The following is a 22,732-nucleotide window of genomic DNA, read 5'->3' as shown; positions in this document are numbered from 1 at the left end:
AAATTTGCAGATGACACCAAGCTGGATGGCAGTGGGTGCTGTGAGGAAGATTTCTGGAGACTGCAGAGTGACTTGGACAGATGAGGAGAGTGGGCAGAAATGCATATCAGATGCACTAAATTGTAGATAAATATGAGGTTATCTTTGGTGACATTAACAGGATTATTATCTGAATGATGACAAATTAATAAAAGGGATGGTACAATGAGACTTGGGCATCAAGTTGGCAATCCAGGTACAACAGACAATGAAGGTAAAGTCGTTGGTCTTCATAATGAGAGGTTTTGAATATAAAAGCAGGGAGGTCCAACTGCAGTTGTTTTGGCTCTTGCTGAGGCGACAGCTTGATTATTGTCTGCAGTTATGGACACCTAATCTGAAGAAGGACATTCTTGCGATTGAAAGGGAGTAGCGAAGGTTCACCAGACTGATTCCTAGGATGGCAGGCCTGATGTAAGAACGTCAGGATAATCTAAAGTTGTATTTATTAGAATTTAGAAGAGTGAGTGGGAATTTCATTGCAGTCTTTAAATTCTGGACTGGACTTGACAAATTAGATATAGGAAGAATAATTCTTTTGTTGGGAAAGTCCAAAACAAGGGTCACCATTTGAGGATAAGGATTTGGAACAAAGATGAGGAGAAATCTTTTCTATCACAGAAAATTGTTAGAAGCCAGTTTATTATGTATATTCAAAATGAAGTTGGATGTGACCCTACTGGCGAAAGGGATCAAGGAGAGAAAGCAGTAATAGGGTACTGAGGTAATATGTTTATTAGTTTAACATCAGTAGCTGTCTGTAAGGAGTTGGTATGTTCTTCCCATAACTGCATGGGTATTCTCTGGGGGCTCCGGTTTCCTCCCACCATTCAAAAAATATACCGGGGGTGTAAATTAATGGGATATAAATTGGGCAGCACGGACTCGTGGGTCGAAATGAACTGTATGTTTAAATTTTAAAAATTTTAATTTCAGAATGGAGTACAGAAAAGTTGAATGCAAAAAACCTAAATATTTCCAGATTTTAAAAAGCAAGTGTAAGGGTACATTATCTGAATGCCTGTAGTATTTGAAACAAGATCATTGAACTTGTGGCACAAGACACTGCAAAGGTGTATGATTTAGTGGCCATGCTTGAAATTTAATTGCAGGATGGAGATGATTGGCAATTAAATATTTAAGGATATCAGGTGTTACAGGATTAAAGTAAAAACGCAAAGTTGGAGAAACTGAGCAGGTCACACAGCATACTTTATACAGCAAGGATAAAGGTACCTAACCAACATTTCGGGGCTGAGTCTTTCATGAAACTATTAGCAAAATGTGGTCAGGGACCTGAATAAAATGGGTGGGGGGGGAGGGTTATGGGGGGAAGCACAGGCTCATAGGCAAGAGGTAATAGATGCATAAGGGAGGGAAAGCACAAGACAAAACAGGGAGGGGGGGAATAGTTTTGAATGGAGAAGGGTGGAGAGCTGGAGGAAACGTGACAGAGGGAAAGGGGAGAACGAGGAGTGGTCTAGCAGAAACCAGAAAGTCGAAGTTAATGCCATCCAGTTGGAAATGCCCAGAGGAATACTCCTCCAATTTACAGGTGGCCCTGGTTTGGCAGTACACAAGGCTGTGGACAGACATGCTGGCACGGAATTGAAATGGTTGGCCACTGGGAGTCCCCGTCATTGCTGTGGAGAGAGTGAAGATGCTCAGCCAAGTGACCTCCCAGTCTGCAACCAGTCTTTCCAATACAGAGGAGGCCACAACAGGAACCTTGGATGCATTAAATTAACTCTGTAGATTTAAAAGTGAAGGACTATTTGGGGCCCCAATTCATGATGAGGAAGGAGGTGTGGGCACGTGTAGCATTTCTTGCAATCAAAGGGGTAGGTAGCAAGGAGGTGATTGGTGGGAAGGGAGAAACAGACAAGGGAGTCACGGAGGGACCAGTCCCTGCAGAAGGTGAAGAGGGAAGGATATAGGAAGACCTCAGCTTGGAAGCAAAAGTGACGGACATGGAGGAATTGAGAGAAAGGAATAGAATCCTTCCAGGGAATTGTGTTTGAAGAAATGTAGTTGAAATTGTGGGAATAGGTAGCTTGTAGAAAGTGTCTCTGGCACTGTAAAGGCTTTGCACTAACTACTACGCCAACCATGCCACCCAGAAGCTTACTGGTGTTCTTTTTGGATATAATGAGCACAGTGGATGGAGGAGGACAAGTGGATATTGTGCTCTTTGATCCCAGAAGGTGTTTGATACAGTGCTGCATAAAAGACTCATCCAGTAGAGAAGGGTGGATGGAGTTAGGGCAATGTATTTTCATGGATAGAGGATTGGTGAACAGACAGAAGGCAGAGAGTTGGTGCAAATGGATATTTCTTATGTTGGTGATCGGTGGTGAGTGGGATGCCACAGAGGTCAGTGCTGAGCCTGTCTGCAAATATTCATGATTTACATCGACAATTTGTTATATATCAAAGTTTGTTGATGACCTAAATTCAGTGAACATGAAGAGTCTGCAGAGAAGTATAGATAGGTTAAGTGAGTGGGCAAATAGTTCAATATTGGTAAATCTGTTTTGGAAGTAAAGATAGAAGATCAAATTATTACTTAAATGCTGAAGGATTGCAGTCTTACCATATAACCACTTACAGCACAGAACAGGCCAGTTCGGCACCACTAGTCCATGTCGTAACAAATCCCCACCCTCCTAGTCCCAGTGACCAGCACCCGGTCCATACCCCTCCAGTCCTCTCCTATCCATGTAACTATCCAGTCTTTCCTTAAATGTAACCAATGATCCCGCCTCGACCACATCTGTCGGTAGCTCATTCCACATCCCTACCACCCTTTGCGTAAAGAAATTTCCCCTCATGTTCCCCTTATAATTTTCCCCCTTCAATCTTAAACCATGCCCTCTAGTTTGAATCTCCCCCACTCTTAATTGAAAAAGCCTATCCACGTTTACTCTGTCTGTCCCTTTTAAAATCTTAAACACTTCTATCAAGTCCCCTCTCAATCTTCTATGCTCCAGAGAAAAAAGCCCCAGTCTGCACAACCTTTCCCTGTAACTCAAACCTTGAAATCCTGTCAACATTCTCGTGAACCTTCTCTGCACTCTCTCTATTTTGTTTATATCTTTCCTATAATTTGGTGATCAAAACTGTACACAATACTCCAAATTTGGCTTCACCAATGCCTTGTACAATTTCATCATAACCTCCCTACTCTTGAATTCAATACTCCGATTTATGAAGGCCAACATTCCAAATGCCTTCTTCACCACACCATCTACCTGAGTATCAGCCTTGAGGGTACTATTTACCACAACTCCTAAATCCCTTTGTTGCTCTGCACATCTCAATAGCCTACCATTTAATGCATATGACCTATTTAGATTTGCCTTTTGAAAATGTAACAGCTCACACTTATCTGTATTAAATTCCATCAGCCATTTCTCAGCCCACACCTCCAGCCTTCCTAAATCACCTTTTAATCTACGGTAATCTTCCTAACTGTCCACAACACCACCAATCTTTGTATCATCCGCAAACTTGCTTATCCAATTCTCCACCCCTATTTCCAGATCATTAATATATATAACAAACAATAGTGGACCGAGGACCGATCCCTGAGGAACTCCACTGGTCACCGGCCTCCAATTGGACAAACAATTTTCTACCACTACTCTCTGACACCTCCCATCCAACCATTGCTGAATCCATTTCACTACCTCCTCATTTATACCTAATGCCTCCACCTTTTTTTCTAACCTCCTATGGGGAACTTTGTCAAAAGCTTTACTAAAGTCTAAATAGACAACATCCACAGCCTTCCTTTATCAACCTTTTTTGTAACCCCCTCGAAAAACTCAATCAGGTTTGTCAAGCATGATCTACCCCTGACAAAACCATGCTGATTACTCCCTAGCAATCCCTGTACCTCCAAATATTTGTAAATACCACCCCTCAGAACACTTTCCATCAACTTGCCCACCATAGACGTCAGACTCACGGGCCTATAATTCCCAGGTTTACATTTAGACCCTTTCTTAAACAGCGGAACTACATGCGCCACCCTCCAATCCTTTGGCACTACCCCCGTGGCCAGTGACATCCTAAATATCTCTGTTAATGGCCCCACTATCTGTCCACAAGCCTCCCTGAGTGTCCTTGGGAATATTTTGTCTGGTCCCAGAGATTTATCCACCTTTATCTTTTTCAACACAGCCATCACTACCTCCTCAGTTATCCTTATATGCTTCATTACCTCCCCACTATTTTTCTTTACCTCAACTGGTTCAATTTTTTTCCCTAGTGAATACCGAGGCAAAGAAATCATTCAAAATTTCCCCCATTTCCTCAGACTTCTCACTCAGCCTACCCTCGCTATCTACAAGGGGTCCAATTTTATCTCTCACTAATCTTTTACTTTTAATGTACTTATAGAAACCCTTTGGATTTATTTTTACTCTGTCTGCCAAAGCCTCTTCGTGCCTTTTTTTGGCCTTTCTAATTTCTTTCTTAAGATTCCTTCTACACTCCTTGTAGTCCTCCTTCAAATTGTCAGCTCCCTGTTCTTTATACCTTTTGTACACCTCCTTTTTTCTCCTAACCAAATTTCATATTTGGGAGCAGAATATATGCATGAGTCACAAAAGGTTGGTTTGCGGGTGCAACAGGTAATCCAGAAGGCAAATTGCTGGAGGGATTGAATTTAAGAGCAGGCCAGTTCTGCTTGTACCCTCTAACTGTAGAGGGTACTTTTTAGAATAATTTATGATTTTGCAAACTCAAACTGTTATCAACATTATCATTGTCAATGTTAACAGTATCAGTACAATTATCAATGTTGTACAGTTTTCTGCTGAGTTCAAGCTCTTTTCATCCCCCTGCCTCCCCACCCCTCATATTTAACATTTACACAATTAACCAACTGTGCGGGGTACCTGTGAGATCACGCATCGAGTATTGTACGTAGTTCTGGTCTCCTTATTTGAGAAAAAATGCACTGGTTTTGGAGGCAGTGCAGAATAGATTCTGGAGGTTGATTCTGGAAATGAGGGGAGATCAGGTGTGTACTTGTTGATATTCATAATGAGAGGGGAAGTTATGGATACATAAAAATATTATGACAGATAAAGTAGAGACTGGAAAGTTGTTTTTCTGGTAGGTGAGATTTATTTGGGGACACACCCTCAAGATTTGAGGGACTAGATTCAGGATGGAGATGAGGAGAAATTACTTTTTCCATGGAATGGTGAAACTGTGGAGCTCTCTGCCAAGGGTAGCAGTGGCTAAAACACAGATGGATACATTTTATTAAAGTAGGAAATTGACGGTTATTGGGGAAAAGACTGCTGATATCCAGGTCAGCTATGAAGTTATTAAATAGTGGAGCACTCCAGCACCTGTTATCTCTGAAAAATAACCCAATAATTTATTTTAATGTATCTTTTCCTATTAGGTTGATGCAACAGATGCAAGTTATCCATCAGTGAATACATGTGTGCACTACCTTAAATTGCCCGAATATTCCTCTGAGGAAATCATGAGAGAACGTTTGCTCGCTGCTACAATGGAAAAAGGATTTCATCTTAATTGAGCAGATCATTGGTGGATAGTGAACAGACACTAATCTGAACTAAAGCCTCTTGTGTTTGTGTGAAAAAATATTAACTTCCAGCTGTGCTCTGTTACAGCTTGCCTTTTTGAGGCTTTAGAGAAAAATGATGAGTTATTGTTAGCTGCTAATGTTATGGCAGGAACAAAATTATCCTGTTAATAATTACAAAGCCAGTAAATAAAATGGCAGAGAGCACTGTGTGCTGCTTCAAGGGCTTAAGAGGCTGAAAGTGGACCAGTCTCTCTATGTTCCCAAGGGCAGTTTTTTTGTTGTTTTCAGAGTTTAATTTTTGACAATGCATTGTGTCATATTTGGTTTCAGTACCCACAGCAATTGTCACCTGGGTTCACTAAGAATGCCACTTTTTGATCTTTTTTTCTAGCCTAATGCTATTGGTCAAGAATATGCTTGAGTAGAATTGTAATGTAGAGAGTGAATGGGCACTTCTCCCAACATTTCCTGTTTACTAGTGCCTGCACTGTTTATTGGAGTATTTACTTGCTCTCCGTAGTTTTGTAATACAATCATGAATAAGCTTTTCTTAACTTTTTCTTGGTGTATGTTTTCATTCTTGAATGCCCTGCTGTGAAGATCAAATCCTTGAATGCATTTGTGAAATTTTACAGTAAAACTAGAAACACTGGTTCTAGGTGCAAGGCACACTTTAAAGCAAGCTGAGCTTTTCTCTGTATATTATAAACATTTATTTAACTCGAGTTGCAGTTTCAAGTCATACAAACTATTTTCAAATGTGTATGCTCAAATAATCATTAAAATGTTTGCAAAGTATTTAAATGAATTTTTTTTGCAACAAACTTGAAGGTGAATAAATAGCTTGGATAAAGAAAATCTGTATTAAATATGCCAAAAGTAAATTTCAATTGCTTATGTAGCTTTTCCTTTTTTTGGACTTATCAACTTTGATGACCTGATGGGTAGATGAACACCACCATCTGCAGGTTCTTCTCCATTTCATGTACTGGTGTCCTGTCAACTTGAAGTCTGCACTGGTTCACAAAACAGGTTCATCACCATATTCTCAAAGGCAAGTGGTGGTTGTAATAGCAATGCTAACTTCCTGACAAATGAATAACTTTTTTTTTTAAAAATGTTGACTTTTCAATATTTGGGCATTGGCAATTCACAATCTATTTCAAGCATACAGACTGAAACCAAAGACTTGAACAACATCTGGAGATCAGCGTGTGTTTGTTTGATTTCTACTCTGTGATCTGTCTGTCATTGCTGCTTAAAATGTCAGGTTTCATTTACAAAGGTTGCCTTTCACCTGCTGCTTCAGTAACTTTATAATTAATTTCCAGACAGGGTCAGTCCCTTGTGGAAAGTTTCCTACAACTCATCAACCTTGCAGCTGTTAATCAAATTAAATACTTGAAGAGCCCTGCAGTTCCACACCAAGATTAAATCCGTAAAGTTATTGATAGCCTATTCTCAATAATGTGCAAATACTAAACTTTGAAGTGTGAAAGACTTTAGCTTAAATGTGTGAAATAACTTTTCATGTAGGGCCTTTCTTTGCCAGCACTTTAATCTGAATACTTTTCGCTAATAGATTGTCACTGAGCTTGTTCGGCTGAAAGGCAGTTGAAGGGAAGGAGCTGTTCTCACCGAGAGTTTGTTTAAAAAGTGATTTGAGTCCACTCTTGAGTAGCTCCTGCTGAAGATAACACGAGTGCCTGGCTCAGTTCACAATATTGAAAAAACTTTTGAGTAAAGCAGTGAATAACTCAGGGGGGGGGGGGCATTTACTTCTCATGTTTGATTTCCTGTAAGTGTATTATAAGAATGGAAAGAGGATCTGCAGGTAACATCCAGACAGACAATTTTTACCATGCATCCCTTCTCACCTTTTAAATGCTGCTGCCTCATGTGGTTCCTTCTCCCCTTGCAAAATATGCAGTTGCTCTCTTGTGTACTGACAATGGATTGTCCAACACTTACACTTGACTGTGTCCTGCAACTGTCAAATAACTTGTGTAAATTATACTTTTGCAAAGCCAGTGTCTCAGCTGGTTTTTAGTCACAATACACTCCATGAGCCAATGTCCAGTTCCTCATCTAATACCTCCGCAGGACACTGCTGCTCCATCTGTTCTCAGGCATTTGGGGTTGAAGGGTCCACGAAAAGGACACAACATGTGAACATGGTTCCTTCATGATAAGTAAAGCAACACACACTTTGGAGAGAGTTTAACTCTGCAAGGGAGAGAAAGGTATTCAGTAAGTATAAAATAATTGTATGTGGGTGAGATTCTGAGACTGCAAATGCTGGCATCTAGAGCAAAAAAAAAGCCTAAATGCTGGAAGAACTCAGATGGTCAAGCAGCACCCATGGAGGAAAATCGGTTGAGGTTTTGGGTCGAAACTCTCCTTCAGGACTTGGGAAGAAGAAGGGTAATGTGTGGTATTAAAGCGAGGAGAAGGAGTTAGTGCTTGATTGGTAGACCAAAGAGGGGTGACAAACAATGGACAGATGGAGCAAGGTGGGTGGAATTGCAAAAAAAAATTGGGTAGATGGAACAGGGGAAGGTGAAGGTAGAGACATTTGCTAAAAGAAGTTTGATCATGTAAGGAAGGGATAGTGTTCTGATGGGAACAGTGGGGAAGGGAATATGGTAAAGTGAGAGTTAGTTTTGGGTGGGTAGGGAAGGTGAAAAGAACTGGATTACAGGAGAATGGAGATTTAAGCTGGTGTGTGTTGTGCTGGCTGAATATTGTCAGTTAAGTGAAATCACAATACAGCTTTAAAATAATAGAACGTGCCTATAATCCATCAAACACTCAGGTAATATATGCACCTTTGTTGTAAAAGAGGAAGGATTGTGAGTAGATGGGATGGGGAGTTGAAAATGTGCATGTCACAGCATAAGCATCGAAGGGCAGTATTAACGGTGCAAGGTCACTTGACACATTGAGAAATGTCACAATATATTCATTGTATGCTTCATCATTTGTGGGTTGACCTCCCAGCATGTACCCTGTTCACCAGCAGCACATCATTCTCTTTAATCAAGAGAACCTTCATGCTCTCTGCCACAGCACTTTTCAAGCTCATTGGCCCACCATATTCACAGGCACTCGCTCCCATGGTGTGGATATCGTGTTTTGAGGACTGATTGCTGCAAAGTGGTGATAGGTGTGATAAATTTGGGGTGCACCTGCTTGGACTTGCATAGTTCAGGGTTTAATGGAGATTTGCAGCTTTTTTGTTTCATGATCCTTTTGTAGAATGCAATTTGCAGCTTGTACTTCTTGCAACAATACTTTAAAGTACCCCAAAAAATGGTAAAATCCACATTCTAGGCAATGGTGGGAAAGTTTGAAAGCTCCTTAATATGTAACAAATGGGGTCAAGGTTCATTGCTGGACATGGGCTGCAGCCACTGAATAAATGATGGAGATTTTTGTGAACTATTGCTACCCAATTTATGTGAGGGAATGTCATTGTTGGTAAGATATGTTCTTTTAGGATCACAAAGAAGTGGGATTCTGAGGCCCTATAAGTGAATTCACATAATTTGACTATTAACAGCAAGCTCTGCATTGCAACAACAGCTGGGAATTCTGGCTATTATTTATTATAGAAATATTATTTTGTAATGTACAAGATTTCATGTGACTGTTGCAATACTCATTAACTATATAAAAACTAACTTTTTCTTTCCAAAAACAAACAAAACAACCCCTCCCTTTCACAATACAAATCCTCACACCATCAGGGCTCACATTTATGTTGACCTTCAGAAAATTCTCTATGGGGAAGTCGCTTGCATTTATACTAAAGCAGCATTTATTATTATCCTTATTATTATTATTACAATTGGATCCCTATGTGATCCAAATGTGGCTGCCATAATCATTATAAATGTCACATTTGTTTTTTAAGTTGTACATAATTTTTTCCAGGGGTACAAAATTATTAATCTCAGCAGTCCATCATGCTATATGCAGAGAGGAGTCAGATTTCCAAGTAATTGCAATACAATTCTTAGCCATTGCTAAGGCTATTTTAACAAATGAAATTCAAAAAAGTTGCCCAAAAGATAAAGCTCTAGGTTGCCTTGTTAATATTTCAGTAATATCCTGCCTGAAAAGTCTCACCTTCATATACAACAACGTAGCTGTAAAAAAAAAGTCCTATTTCTCTCCCATACCTAAAACTCATCTGATATTTCAGATTTTGATTTATGCAACTTCTGTGGTGTGAGATATAATTGGTGTAGAAAATTATATGGCACTACTCCATATTTTGCATATATAATTGATGTCATGCTATCCAAACACAAGTCAGACCAACATCTTTCCATTATTGCAACACCTAGATCTGACTCCAATCTCTCTCTTGATCTCTGTAAACCTGGTTTCGTACTTTAATTCTGGAGAGCATAGTACATCTTAGTTATACATTTAGGTGTTTTCCCCAGCCAAATCATTTGTTCCATTTCACTTATTTCAAGTGGGACAAAACTTGGCCCCCATCCTTCTCTGAGGAATGATGTTAGCTGGAGAAAACAAAAGAAAGTCCCATTAGGCACTCTGTATTTATTTCTTAATTGTTCAAAAAACATTAGAGATCCCTCCATGTAACAATCATTAATATATGTTCCTTATCATACCATGAATTCAATATTGTGTTACCAGATTCATAGGGAGTACAGGTACACAATCCTTTATCCAGAACCCTTGGGAGACAGTGTTCCGAATTTCAGAAAGCCAGATTTAAATTCTGCCATATCCACCCCCACCCCCTTCCAATTGAGCTGCCGTCTCTCCCCTCTCCCCCCTCCCCACCAGCCTGACTCCTGCTGCCGGTCTCCCCCCATCCGCCCAACTCGTGCTGCCGTCTCTCCCCAGTTGCCGGATTTTGGAGCTTTCTAGATTTTAGATGTCTGGATAAGGGATCATGTACCTGTAGTAGTTTTACCTAATGGTGTTCTTAATGCCTTGCCTTTGGCTTGGCTTCGCGGACGAAGATTTATGGAGGGGGTAAAAAGTCCACGTCAGCTGCAGGCTCGTTTGTGGCTGACCAGTCCGATGCGGGACAGGCAGACACGATTGCAGCGGTTGCAAGGGAAAATTGGTTGGTTGGGGTTGGGTGTTGGGTTTTTCCTCCTTTGCCTTTTGTCAGTGAGGTGGGCTCTGCGGTCTTCTTCAAAGGAGGCTGCTGCCCGCCAAACTGTGAGGCGCCAAGATGCACGGTTTGAGGCGTTATCAGCCCACTGGCGGTGGTCAATGTGGCAGGCACCAAGAGATTTCTTTAGGCAGTCCTTGTACCTTTTCTTTGGTGCACCTCTGTCACGGTGGCCAGTGGAGAGCTCGCCATATAATACGATCTTGGGAAGGCGATGGTCCTCCATTCTGGAGACGTGACCCATCCAGCGCAGCTGGATCTTCAGCAGCGTGGACTCGATGCTGTCGACCTCTGCCATCTCGAGTACCTCGACGTTAGGGGTGTGAGCGCTCCAATGGATGTTGAGGATGGAGCGGAGACAACGCTGGTGGAAGCGTTCTAGGAGCCGTAGGTGGTGCCGGTAGAGGACCCATGATTCGGAGCCGAACAGGAGTGTGGGTATGACAACGGCTCTGTATACGCTTATCTTTGTGAGGTTTTTCAGTTGGTTGTTTTTCCAGACTCTTTTGTGTAGTCTTCCAAAGGCGCTATTTGCCTTGGCGAGTCTGTTGTCTATCTCATTGTCGATCCTTGCATCTGATGAAATGGTGCAGCCGAGATAGGTAAACTGGTTGACCGTTTTGAGTTTTGTGTGCCCGATGGAGATGTGGGGGGGCTGGTAGTCATGGTGGGGAGCTGGCTGATGGAGGACCTCAGTTTTCTTCAGGCTGACTTCCAGGCCAAACATTTTGGCAGTTTCCGCAAAGCAGGACGTCAAGCGCTGAAGAGCTGGCTCTGAATGGGCAACTAAAGCGGCATCAGTGCAGAAAGCGGCATCAGTGCATAAAGTGCAGAGAACAAAACAAAGGACTCTACATCACCTTTGTTGACCTCACCAAAGCCTTCGACACCGTGAGCAGGAAAGGGCTTTGGCAAATACTAGAGCGCATCGGATGTCCCCCAAAGTTCCTCAACATGATTATCCAACTGCACGAAAACCAACAAGGTCGGGTCAGATACAGCAATGAGCTCTCTGAACCCTTCTCCATTAACAATGGCGTGAAGCAAGGCTGTGTTCTCGCACCAACCCTCTTTTCAATCTTCTTCAGCATGATGCTGAACCAAGCCATGAAAGACCCCAACAATGAAGACGCTGTTTACATCCGGTACCGCACGGATGGCAGTCTCTTCAATCTGAGGCGCCTGCAAGCTCACACCAAGACACAAGAGAAACTTGTCCGTGAACTACTCTTTGCAGATGATGCCGCTTTAGTTGCCCATTCAGAGTTCTTAATGATAAACCTGCTTTTTACCCCTCAATACACTATCATTTATTTCTCGCCATATTCTAATCATATGTATCAATATAGGGTTATTCGTGTTTATTAACTTAACATTCCACTTAGAAATAAAGTCCTTCACTGTTCTTTTATTCAATTCAATTCCATTCAGGACCAAGTAGGGGGACTGTCTTCTTCTTCAAAAAAAAGAATGATAAAAATCTTGCTTGTGCTGATAAATAATTTCTTAAATTTTGGAAGTCTTCCCAATTTATTGTCCCATGTTAGTTAGATTTGGCACTTTTGTTATTCCCTGATATAATTCAATAATTTCAAGAAAATTTTAGGTAGTGTAATAGGCAATGATTGAAAAAAGATATTGTAATCTTGGCATAACTTTCATTTTAATACAATTTACTCTTCTAACTAGAGTAATCGGCAGGTCTCTCCATTTCTGTAAATCTTTTTTCTAAGTTGTGTAAATTATGTCATTATTCCTAAATATTTGATTCCATCTATCTTCCATTTAAATCTACTACCTCTTTGATATCTTTCATTATCAAAAATTTTCAATAGCAATATCTCACTCTTCTCTATATTTATTTTATAACCTGATATTCTTCCATATTTTTCTAATGTTGTTTGTAATTCTATCAAAGATTCAGCTGGGTCAGACTCATATAATAGCATCATGAGGAAATAAACTTAATTTTATCTTCCTGCCCAACTCTGAAGCTCTTAAGGTCTGGATCTCTTTAATATCCACCAGTGGTTCAATTGCTAAGATTTTTTAAAAAATGGTGGAGACAGAGGACACCCCTCTCTTGATCCTCTCAAGGGAAAAGTTACTTACATCTGAGTTACAGTTTTGGCTTGTGATTTATGATTGAGTTCTTATCCAGTTTATAAATTTTCTGCCTATACCAAATTTTTCCAATGTTTTAAATAATAAATACCATTCTAATCAAGCAAATGTTGAAAGTGCAATATTATTGAAAATTTATTTTAACAATCAAATGTGCATTAGACAAGAAATGTATTTCATGTTATTGGAAAAAAACTAGGAATATTTTCATAAGAATAGTGTTTTTTTGCCACTGAATACAAAAATGTTCAATTCAAGCAGGAACTGGCTGTTAGTAGTAATCCAGCTGGCATCATTTCTCCTGCCGAGTTGTAAGATTTAAGTATCACACCAATTCTACAGAAGAGAGAACAAAAATCCATGCATATATCCTGCCTTGGGATTAAGGGAGTACTTCTGAATTTTGGATGAGATGTTTTAATTTACTCTCTCTGTTTGTAAAAAAAGAACCCATGGCACCATTTTTTTGTGGAAGAGCATAAGAGTTATCCTTGGTGTTCTACCATCCAGTATTTGTGTAGATTATTGATGCAGCAGCCATTATGGTCTTTGTGGAAATTTCCTATATTCACAATTGACTTCTGTAGTTTGTGCAACAATTGCATGCAAAATATACACAGTAGTTTGGAACGTTTCATGCATGAAGTATCGTGTGAATCAACTTCATTTGATGGATTATATTCATAACATTTTTTATCTCTTTAGATGTCCTAATGCAAGTTCCCAAACCACCATTCTCTATTTTGACTGCAATTGGGTGACTTAAAAAATTTTTTTTATTAAAGATACTGCACTGTAACACATTGCCCGTGTAGCCAATTAACCTACCAACTCAATGTGTCCAATAAACAAATCTCCTTTGGTGTAATCTTACCACAAGGGGGTTTGTGAGGCCAAAGTATACTGATCTTCCTGTCTGCATCTTGATCAACACAACTGTACATTGCAAGGTTAAGAAACAGATGAACATCATTTTCATTAACTATCATTAATAATTTGAACTGGTGTTTTCAAGATCAAAAGCTAGAAGCTAAGGGAAATGTATAACAGCATCTCCCATTTTCCAGCTTAAGTTTCTGTCCTGAAGGAGAATATAACCTGAGAACAATTCCATCATAACAATTCTTTAATAGCATACAAGGTGGAGCTCATTAAATGTCTTCCAGGCATCTTTCTTGGAATGACAGCAGATTTACAGATGACACTGATCCTGGATGCAGAGACACAGTTGTAAAACTTAAGTAGGGATCTTTAAAATATTTTGGAATATCTAAAAACCATCTGTTTTAATTTTTTTATTGTTTCACTGGAAAAATGCAAAGAAACCGTGAACAAAGAAATCAAGTGTGCTTTGGTCTTTTTGCTGGTTCAAAGTTGTGGGAAGACATCAACCTTACTTAGTATGCTCATTCACAATTCAGAATTACCTCTTAGATCATCCTTCAGACCCTTTTCATTCAATTAGAAGCTGTGAGAAGGACTACAATGTTTTAGTCTGAACTGATCTGCCATTTACTGCCTTGAAACAGTATTGAATCCAAGTCAATTTTCTCTTTTTGGTGAAGCTTTCTGGAGGAGTTGCCAGTTGTTGATAAATAAGCCTCTATAATATCAAGCTCATTTATAGTGATATGTTCTTTGAGATTTATAAAGCCACTGGTGGAAGGCATTGATCAGATTATAGGCCAATATTGTGGAATTTTCTCGTGTGCTTGTCAATCTAGTAGGTTATTCTTGTTAGTAGGGCTCTGAGATCCTTCACTTTGGACATGAAATGACATAAAAAGCAAAGTCCACAGAGGATCTGGTCACAGACTAATCATTTCTTCTGGCTCAAGAAAATAAAGTCTTCCCTGATGAGAAGAAAATTGCACATTTCAAATCAAGAAAAGTGAAACATTGATTTAGTCACTTGAACACAAAGTTTCTCCTTGTCTCAGACACGAGCCCAATCAAATTTGTTGTTCTGTTAATTTCAGCCTTTACTGGCCATGTCCATGTCTGGAACTTCCCAGTAAGAAATATCAGAAATGAACTAGCCTTGTTATTCAATGATCCAGTTCCCTTTTGTAATTATACAAGATGGATACGTTCAGAGGTGCACATTGTATCATTACATGTAACCTGGTCCTAACCTGATATCCAGTCACCTTTTGGAAAGATTTTTTTCCTGGCACAGGCAGTGGGGGCAGTTTATTCACATTTAAACTGAGTTCAGTTAAATCAGACCAGTATAAGAATCAAACTTTTTGCTTTGATTAAAAGACTAGGATTTTACAACATCAGTTTGCCCTAAAGCCTTCCACATCTAATTGAAATACTTAAATTCCAGTCACTGTTCTTGTATGGAAATGAGGCAATGAATCTACACATTTGCCTCACTGACAGCAAGGATTCAGTGACTTTGGTTGAGGCATTTTTTTCTCAATCTGTGGGATCTTTTCCTGGGCAGTTGGGACTAAGTTTCATGACTCAACCTGAAACACACTGACAAACGTAACAAGAGTCGACCCCTGAATTAAAGGGTGGCGTGGTTGGTGTAGCTTACAACACCAACAATCAGGACGGGTTCAAATCCCACGCTGTCTGTAAGGAGTTTTTACGTTCTCCCCATGTCTCCGTGGGTTTTCCCCAGGGGCTGTGGTTTCCTCCCACCATTTGAAACATATCTGTGGTGTAGGTTAATTGGGTGGCATGAGATTGTGGGCCAAATGGCCTGTTACCCTGCTGTCTGTCTAAATTTAAAAAAAAATTGTACTTAAGACTGCAATAGTATTTCTGACTCAGCCCTGTTACCACTGAATCAAGGTGGAGCATGAATATTTTCTGAACGGTAAACTAATGTAGCTATTGAAAATCTTATGTACTGGACATAATGGCTTAAGTAACATTGAAAAGATATCTTAAGACCTGTGCAGTTTTTTTAAATAAACAAATGGATCTGAAATTAACTTTTCAGGTAATTTAATTCATAGCGGTCATGATGAAATTGATTGCTTAAAGGATTTTATTTTCAGAGTGAAATTCTCTTCCAGTTTCTGGCACTTTGCCAAATGTAATGGAAACTGTCTGAAGAATTCCAGGTTTTTCACAACTTTAAATTTGCTGTAATTTCATGATATAGCAAGTCACAGAAGCCTTACATATAACTAAGCACTGAAAAAGCAGCTCACTAAAAAGTAGTGATGAAATATGCCAGCTCTTCAATGTCTTCTTGCCTAAAACTTGAAAACAAGCAGAAATGACAATACAATCAGTTGCAATTGTATTTGCCTTGGACAAGTTAATCTGCTTGACAGGCATTCAGTTTTTCCTCCAAATATATATTATCTTAATTGCTTGTGCTACTCCACTACCTTCTCAAGAGTAATTAGTCATAGGCAAAAACTGGCAACCCAATCTATGATTTTTGAATCTTGTAAATGAATTAAAAATACTTGATCAATATTCCAAAATTAATGCATTTTTTTGAAGCCAGTTTTCACATTTAGTTAAGAAAGCATGCTCAATAAATATCAGAACCTCCACAGCAATATATCAAGTAGCATTAGTCAAAGGTATCAAAGACCAATTGGATGGTGCAGGCTTTGTCCAATTTGCATTTTAATTTTCACTCATTTTGTCTAATGCAAGAAGTGGGGCGAGAATCCTACTTTTGTTGGTCTCTGCAACACGACCGTTCAAGATCATTTCATCCAAGATTACATGGACTTTATCTAAATTAAACATGATCTGAATAATGTAAGTGTTAAAGAAAATGATAACCTGTTCAAGGAGGAAAAAAAATCAATTTTTTTGATCCAATTTTCAAATATCATGTTGATGTAAAACAGTAACCAAAATATTGAACAGCACAGTTGGTTAAGTGGTTAGCGTAATGCTTTTATAGCGCCAGGAATTGGGATCAGACTGGGGTTCAAATTCCGCACTGTCTTTAAAGAGTTTGTACGTTCTCCCTGTGTATGCATGGGTTTTTTTTTAATGGGGGCTCCAGTTTCTCTCCATCGTTCAAAATGTAATGGGGGTTGTAGGTCAACTGGGTGTAAATTGGGTGCCACGGACTCGTGGGCCAAAATGGCCTGTTATTATGCTGTATGTCTAAATTTTATTAAAAATTTAAAGCATTATTCTGAAGTAGATAGTTTAAAAAATTTTAATTGATACATACAGCATAGTAACTGGCCATTTCGGCCCACAAATCCGTGCTGCCTAATTTACATCCAATTGACCTACATTTTGAATGGTGGGAGGAAACTGGAGCCCCCAGGGAAAACCCACACAGATGTGGGGAGAATGTACAAACTCCTTACAGACAGCGTGGGATTTGAACCCTGGTTCCAATCGCTGGCACTGTAAAGACGTTGCTCTAACCACTAAGTCAACCGTGTCACCTTGTTTTTGGAGTCACACTATCTGAAACTTGGATTGAACTGTATTTTAAATATTGAACCCGCTTGGGCCACAATGTCTGAAATAATGATTACGGAAAATATTTAATCATCTACTTTCTTCCTTTTGATATCAATAAAAAAAAGCTTCTTGCATTACCCTTGCTATAATATAGGATAGATATAAAATCTTATATGGTAAAATGAGAGTGTTGGTTATTGGGTGTTTAATTTCCCTTTCTGGAGTTGCCCCTATAAAGGTGAGCATATTGTTGCTGGAAGAATATTATCTCTTGATCAAAAGGAGCCACATGCACTCAGACTTTATTTACATTTAGCCTGATATATCATGTTGAATACTCTTATTGTCACAAGGTGAGGGTTAGCTGTCAGAATTCAAAACCTCAGTCAGGAAAGTGATATGTAACCATTCTGTTCAGTCCTTTTCGATCGGTATTGGCCTGCTACTTTGGTACGCAGTTCCAATGGCTGCACATCACTCCAGACAACTGAATTATGAGAGGATTAAATTCGAGAAAACAGTCTGTCTTGAAATTTTCTGTAATGCAAAGTTGGGTCATCTGCACATTAAGAACCACGAGTTAAAATTATTTTCTCTCCCACATAAATTTGAAATTTTAATCTGAAATCAGTTTTAGGTAACAATTTGTAAATTGTGCAAAGATGATTTCAGCAACCTGAACAACCCTAATGTGTTCGGGGGGAGGGGGAGGGGGGGGGGAAGGTTTCACCTAGATTAGCTCAGCATAAAACACAATCTTAGAGGGAGTCAACTATCATCATTTTAGCAAAGGATACATCCAACTCGCACTGGAAAAGAAAGCACAGAAGTAGGATTAGAAAATAAAATATATCTCTCTCCTTCTATTTCAACAAACATACTGTTAATAGAATTGAAAGTCCTTAGAGTAGAAAGAACCTGCATTATGAAAAGCTGACTGGGCCATCATCATTTCAGCAAAATACTCAAACTAACTTCATTAAAAGTTCAACATCCTGTCAAGAGCAACTTCCATTTTGAGGACATTTGTTGTAGCAGAGTCAAATATTTCATAGCAGCAGATATGAAGTAGTTCCAGAATCAATATCAGATCTGAGGAAATATTGAAATAAACCCTAAATTTTGAGGCTGTTTTTAAAGGCAGAGTAAAATATACATACAGGTTTAAGAAGGGAATTCCAAAAAAAATGTAGCACATGTGACCTGCAGCCAACAGTAAAATGAAGGAAGTGGCTGCACAAAAATCAGAGAGTTTGGGCTGTGGGGCTGAAAGGAGTGTTGGGATATATTTGAAAGACAAGGGTCAGCTGTTCAGTATAATGATCTATTTAGGACTGAGATGAGAAAATAGTTCTTTATTTAGAAGGTGAACGTTTTTGGGCTCCTCCAGAGAGATGTTGAAATTCAAAAGTAAATCCATAGATTTTTGCACACCAAAGGAATCCTGGGATGAATGTAACAGACAGGCAAGTGGATGAGGTACAGGGTCTGATTGACTGATGGAGAGTTTTAGGGGACTCTGCCACATATGGAACAGGAAAACGGGTGGTGTGCTTTAATGCATGTGCCTCATAAATTAACTCAAGGATCAAGTATCAGCCCACTATGCTCCTCAACGAGTGTCATTGGCCAAGGGATTCCAGAGTCATAGAGGATGTGGTTTCATGAGGTTCTTGAGAATTTGGCTGAATCTCTCCTTCAACAGATCACAACTGGGAGTCTGTTTTGGGTCTCTGGTGTCCACAATGCAAAAAGCATGACCTCCCAACAAAGCCATTGTCACTGGAGTCTCGTAGCCTAAGAAGTTAGCACTGATGTTTTCTGTGTATCCTTTCAGTGGAATTAGAGAATTTTGTGGAGGTAGGTTGAATGCATCTTCCCAGTAGCTTGAGATGTCTGCTTTAGGTACAGGCAGTTCCTCTTCCTGTTTGAGCTTAGTTATGTTGTTGGATACTCTCGCGTGATGTTGCTGTCACCTAGCAGGGAGCAAGTGGAGGGGGGTTGGTGGTGTGTGGTGGGAGCGAGCTAGGGGAGGGAGGGAGGGACTGTAGGAGCTGGGATTGGAAGGATCAAAGATACGGGGGGGGGGGGGGGGCGGTGTGCTGCCATTGCCGCCCGGCATTGTGAGAAAGTAGCTATTTCTCTATCATCTTCTCCTGTAAGTGTTAACTTTTAATCATGATCTTATGACTGTATGAAGTTGCCTTCATTATTATGAACTGCATTATTATGTACTGTATTATTATCTTTAAGACACTTTAGTGTATTGGGAAGTGTTTTATAAGCATATAAAAGTAAAATATATTCTAAGATAAACATTTGACTGATGCTAAATAAGGACCCTATGTACCTGTTTCGACTTGCATACAAATCTGAATTAAAGACAGACCTAGATAATGGAACTTGTTTTTAACTCGGGGACTGCCTGTAATCCAAGTCTATTACTATAGTTTTGATTGGGGTAGGGCATTGTCTGAAATTTAATGAGGGAAGCAAATCTCTGGATAAGATGAAGTTCACAAACATACATGGCATTCTCTGGTTTCAAAGACTTTCAAAGTAACTATGTTTTTGTAAACGGAGCTGCCTCTGAAGTTAATGAAGCTTTGAATTAGCAGGAGAACATTTTTTGACATGGACATACAACAGAGATAACTAATACTGTTAGGGGGACATTGCCATGGGAAGCTCATGGGATCTTAGGATTGAATTTTATCCAAAAGGCATGCTCGTACCTTGTCCCCTTTCAGAATACATATACATAGTTACGTCAAATGGTGTTTATCTTAAAACAAAAGTCTGAATCTCTTCAAAATATTTGTATTGAAACTGTACACAAGACATAGGCATACTTGATCATAATGAAACTTTGTTTCTGACTATTAGTGACTAACACTAATCACTAAGTTAGTTCCTAAAGTAACATGAATGTCAATAACAGAATCAGAACAGGTACATGAGTGAAAATGAACACTAAATTAATTAACTAGTATTTCAACACTAAATGCACTCAGTTAGTTTTCCCACTAAACGCCTGTTCAATTTCTTAAGATTATTTATATTATTGATTTATTGGCGTTCTATTGGGCAGCATGGTCAGTGCAACACTAACACGACGCCAATGACCCAGGTTCAATTCTGGAATCTTGTACAAGGAGTTGGTACGTTCTGCCTGTGACTGCAGTGTTTCCTTCTGATACTCCAGTTTCCTCCCATCCTTCAAAAAAAAATGTACTAGGATTGTAGGTTTATTGGTCTATTTGGCCTCATGGGCCAGAAGGGCCTGTTACTGTGCTGAATGTCTAAAAAAATACACATGACTCAATTCATTGCTATGGCTGGATTTGTCTCTTCTTGTGCCTTCCATGGCTTGATGAGTTGTGCCATTACACCATCATGGAACAACTGTCCAAACTGTACTTCTCTCCCACTGAATCAGTTCTTATTAATTATTTTAATAAACTCACCGCTCTCCTGAAATATTTGTCCAAAACTTCAACAAAATTATGTATAAGTTCATACACTGCCAGTTCATTCTGAAAATTAAAAAGCAGAATAGGTCACTTTATTACTGGTTTTCAGTTTGGGCAGCTGCAGTTAATGTGAGTACATCTGAAGAAGTTAAAATGAAAAGCATAAACTTATGAATAAAGATTGAAAAATGAAAACAAATGCCATTAATGGAAATGTGAAATAAAACAAGAGCTGGAAATAGTCATGAGCTCAAGCTGCATCGGTGGAGAAACGGAGTCAAATTTTCAGATCGATGACTTCTTGTTTAGAAATTTGAATCATTCTTGTGGAAGGTTCTCAATCTGAAGGTTTTGAATCTGAAACATTAAATCTGTTTCACTTTATATTTTGTGAGCACAACACTGTGGGCTGAAAGATCTGTACTATGCCGTAGATTTACATGTGCTATATTCTCTTTCTCTCTCGAGTACCCCCAGTATTTTCTGTTTTTAATTCCAAACTAGAGGACAGTCAAATGTATAAAAAGCTAACAAGTGTAGTGAAGGAATGTTCCTTGCATGGATGAAACATGATTAATAATGGCAACTTAACCTACCAACTTCATGGTGTTCAGGTGTGACAGGAAACCAGACGAAACCCACAATGGTCACGGGAAGACGTGCATAGACCACACAGACCACAGCTGTGGTAAGGATTGAATGTAGGTCTCCAGTGTTGTGAGGCAGCAGTTCTACTAGCTACACTGTGCCATCAGTGGTGGTATTGGGAAAGGTTTTGTTATTGTTCTAAAACAATTTTTGGTGACAACAGACTGGATCCTGAACCAAACAGCTCACCAAGTTGTGCCAACAAGCAAGTGGTGCAAACTGGCCTGGACCACTCAGATCAAGTTGGCAGACAGCTCAAAGGCATGAAATATTATGGGTCACGTCTCCAGAATGGAGGACCATCGCCTTCCCAAGATCGTGTTCTATGGCAAGCTCTCCACTGGCCACCGAGACAGAGGTACACCAAAGAAAAGGTACAACGACTGCCTAAAGAAATCTCTTGGTGCCTGCCACATTGACCACCGCCAGTGGGCTGATATTGCCTCAAACCGTGCATCTTGGCGCCTCACAGTTTGGCGGGCAGCAACCTCCTTCGAAGAAGACCGCAGAGCCCACCTCACTGACAAAAGGCAAAGGAGGAAAAACCCAACACCCAACCCCAACCAACCAATTTTCCCCTGCAGCCGCTGCAACCGTGTCTGCCTGTCCCGCATCGGACTTGTCAGCCACAAACGAGCCTGCAGCTGACGTGGACTTTTACCCCCTCCATAAATCTTCGTCCGCGAAGCCAAGCCAAAGAAAAAAAAGAAAAGAAGAATGACTGGAAATAATGGAAAATAAAACCATCTCTTTTACTCTGAAAATTAACAAGTCAAGATCAAAGACGTGCCACTGAAAGAACAGCCTGAATGGCAAATATCAAGAGTCTGGGTGTATCTTCACTGAAATTTGGGACATGAGATACTCATGTTACAATACACCCAAGTCTCCACTATCTCCAGTTAAGCCTATCAAACCAACCATCCAATCAAATTTTTATCCAGAACACTGGCATCCTAACTTCCTCCAATAACCTTTGACTGAAGATTCCTCAACAAACTTTGATTTTCAACCAACACTGGAAAAGGGTAATTTATATTGCAGTTTTTGATCATTTAAAAATAAAATGCTCTCTAACACCTTGAATTTTTGTTTCTTCTCATACAAAATTATGACAACTCAAGTTAAAAATTGAAGAGAAAAAAATTGCTGGAAAAACTCTTGAGTCAAGCAGCATATGTAGAAGGAAAGGAATGAGAGTGGAGATGGAAGATAGCATAAAGAGAAGAGGTGGGGGATGCGACAGGGGCTGGTAAATGATTAGTGATCCGAGGAGTGGGGAGGAATGATAAGCAGGGGAAGGGT

General features: G+C 39.7%; 2 protein-coding genes across 8 annotated transcripts in view; one reads left to right on the top strand and one right to left on the bottom strand.

Annotated features, from left to right (window-relative positions):
- The window catches only part of hectd1 (HECT domain containing 1), a 111,530-nt gene extending 105,121 nt beyond the window's left edge, over positions 1–6,409 (top strand). For all 7 annotated transcript variants that reach the window (XM_069916705.1, XM_069916703.1, XM_069916706.1 and 4 more), the window contains one exon: positions 5,462–6,409. In XM_069916705.1, the coding sequence (XP_069772806.1) occupies positions 5,462–5,599 (138 nt within the window). In that variant the 3' untranslated portion in view covers positions 5,600–6,409. The remainder of the gene's footprint in view (positions 1–5,461) is intronic.
- Positions 6,410–13,006: 6,597 nt separating this feature from the next.
- The window catches only part of ap4s1 (adaptor related protein complex 4 subunit sigma 1), a 34,787-nt gene continuing 25,061 nt past the window's right edge, over positions 13,007–22,732 (bottom strand). Inside the window, exons 4-6 of the mRNA XM_069916717.1 lie at positions 20,774–20,842; positions 18,104–18,115; positions 13,007–16,628 (exon numbers count right to left, since the gene is read on the bottom strand). Coding sequence (XP_069772818.1) covers positions 16,500–16,628; positions 18,104–18,115; positions 20,774–20,842 — 210 coding nt within the window. The 3' untranslated portion in view covers positions 13,007–16,499. The remainder of the gene's footprint in view (positions 16,629–18,103; positions 18,116–20,773; positions 20,843–22,732) is intronic.

This window comes from Narcine bancroftii, chromosome 2 (assembly GCF_036971445.1).
Source record: "Narcine bancroftii isolate sNarBan1 chromosome 2, sNarBan1.hap1, whole genome shotgun sequence".
Lineage (NCBI taxonomy): Eukaryota > Metazoa > Chordata > Chondrichthyes > Torpediniformes > Narcinidae > Narcine > Narcine bancroftii.
This window is presented reverse-complemented; position numbering and strand designations above follow the sequence as displayed.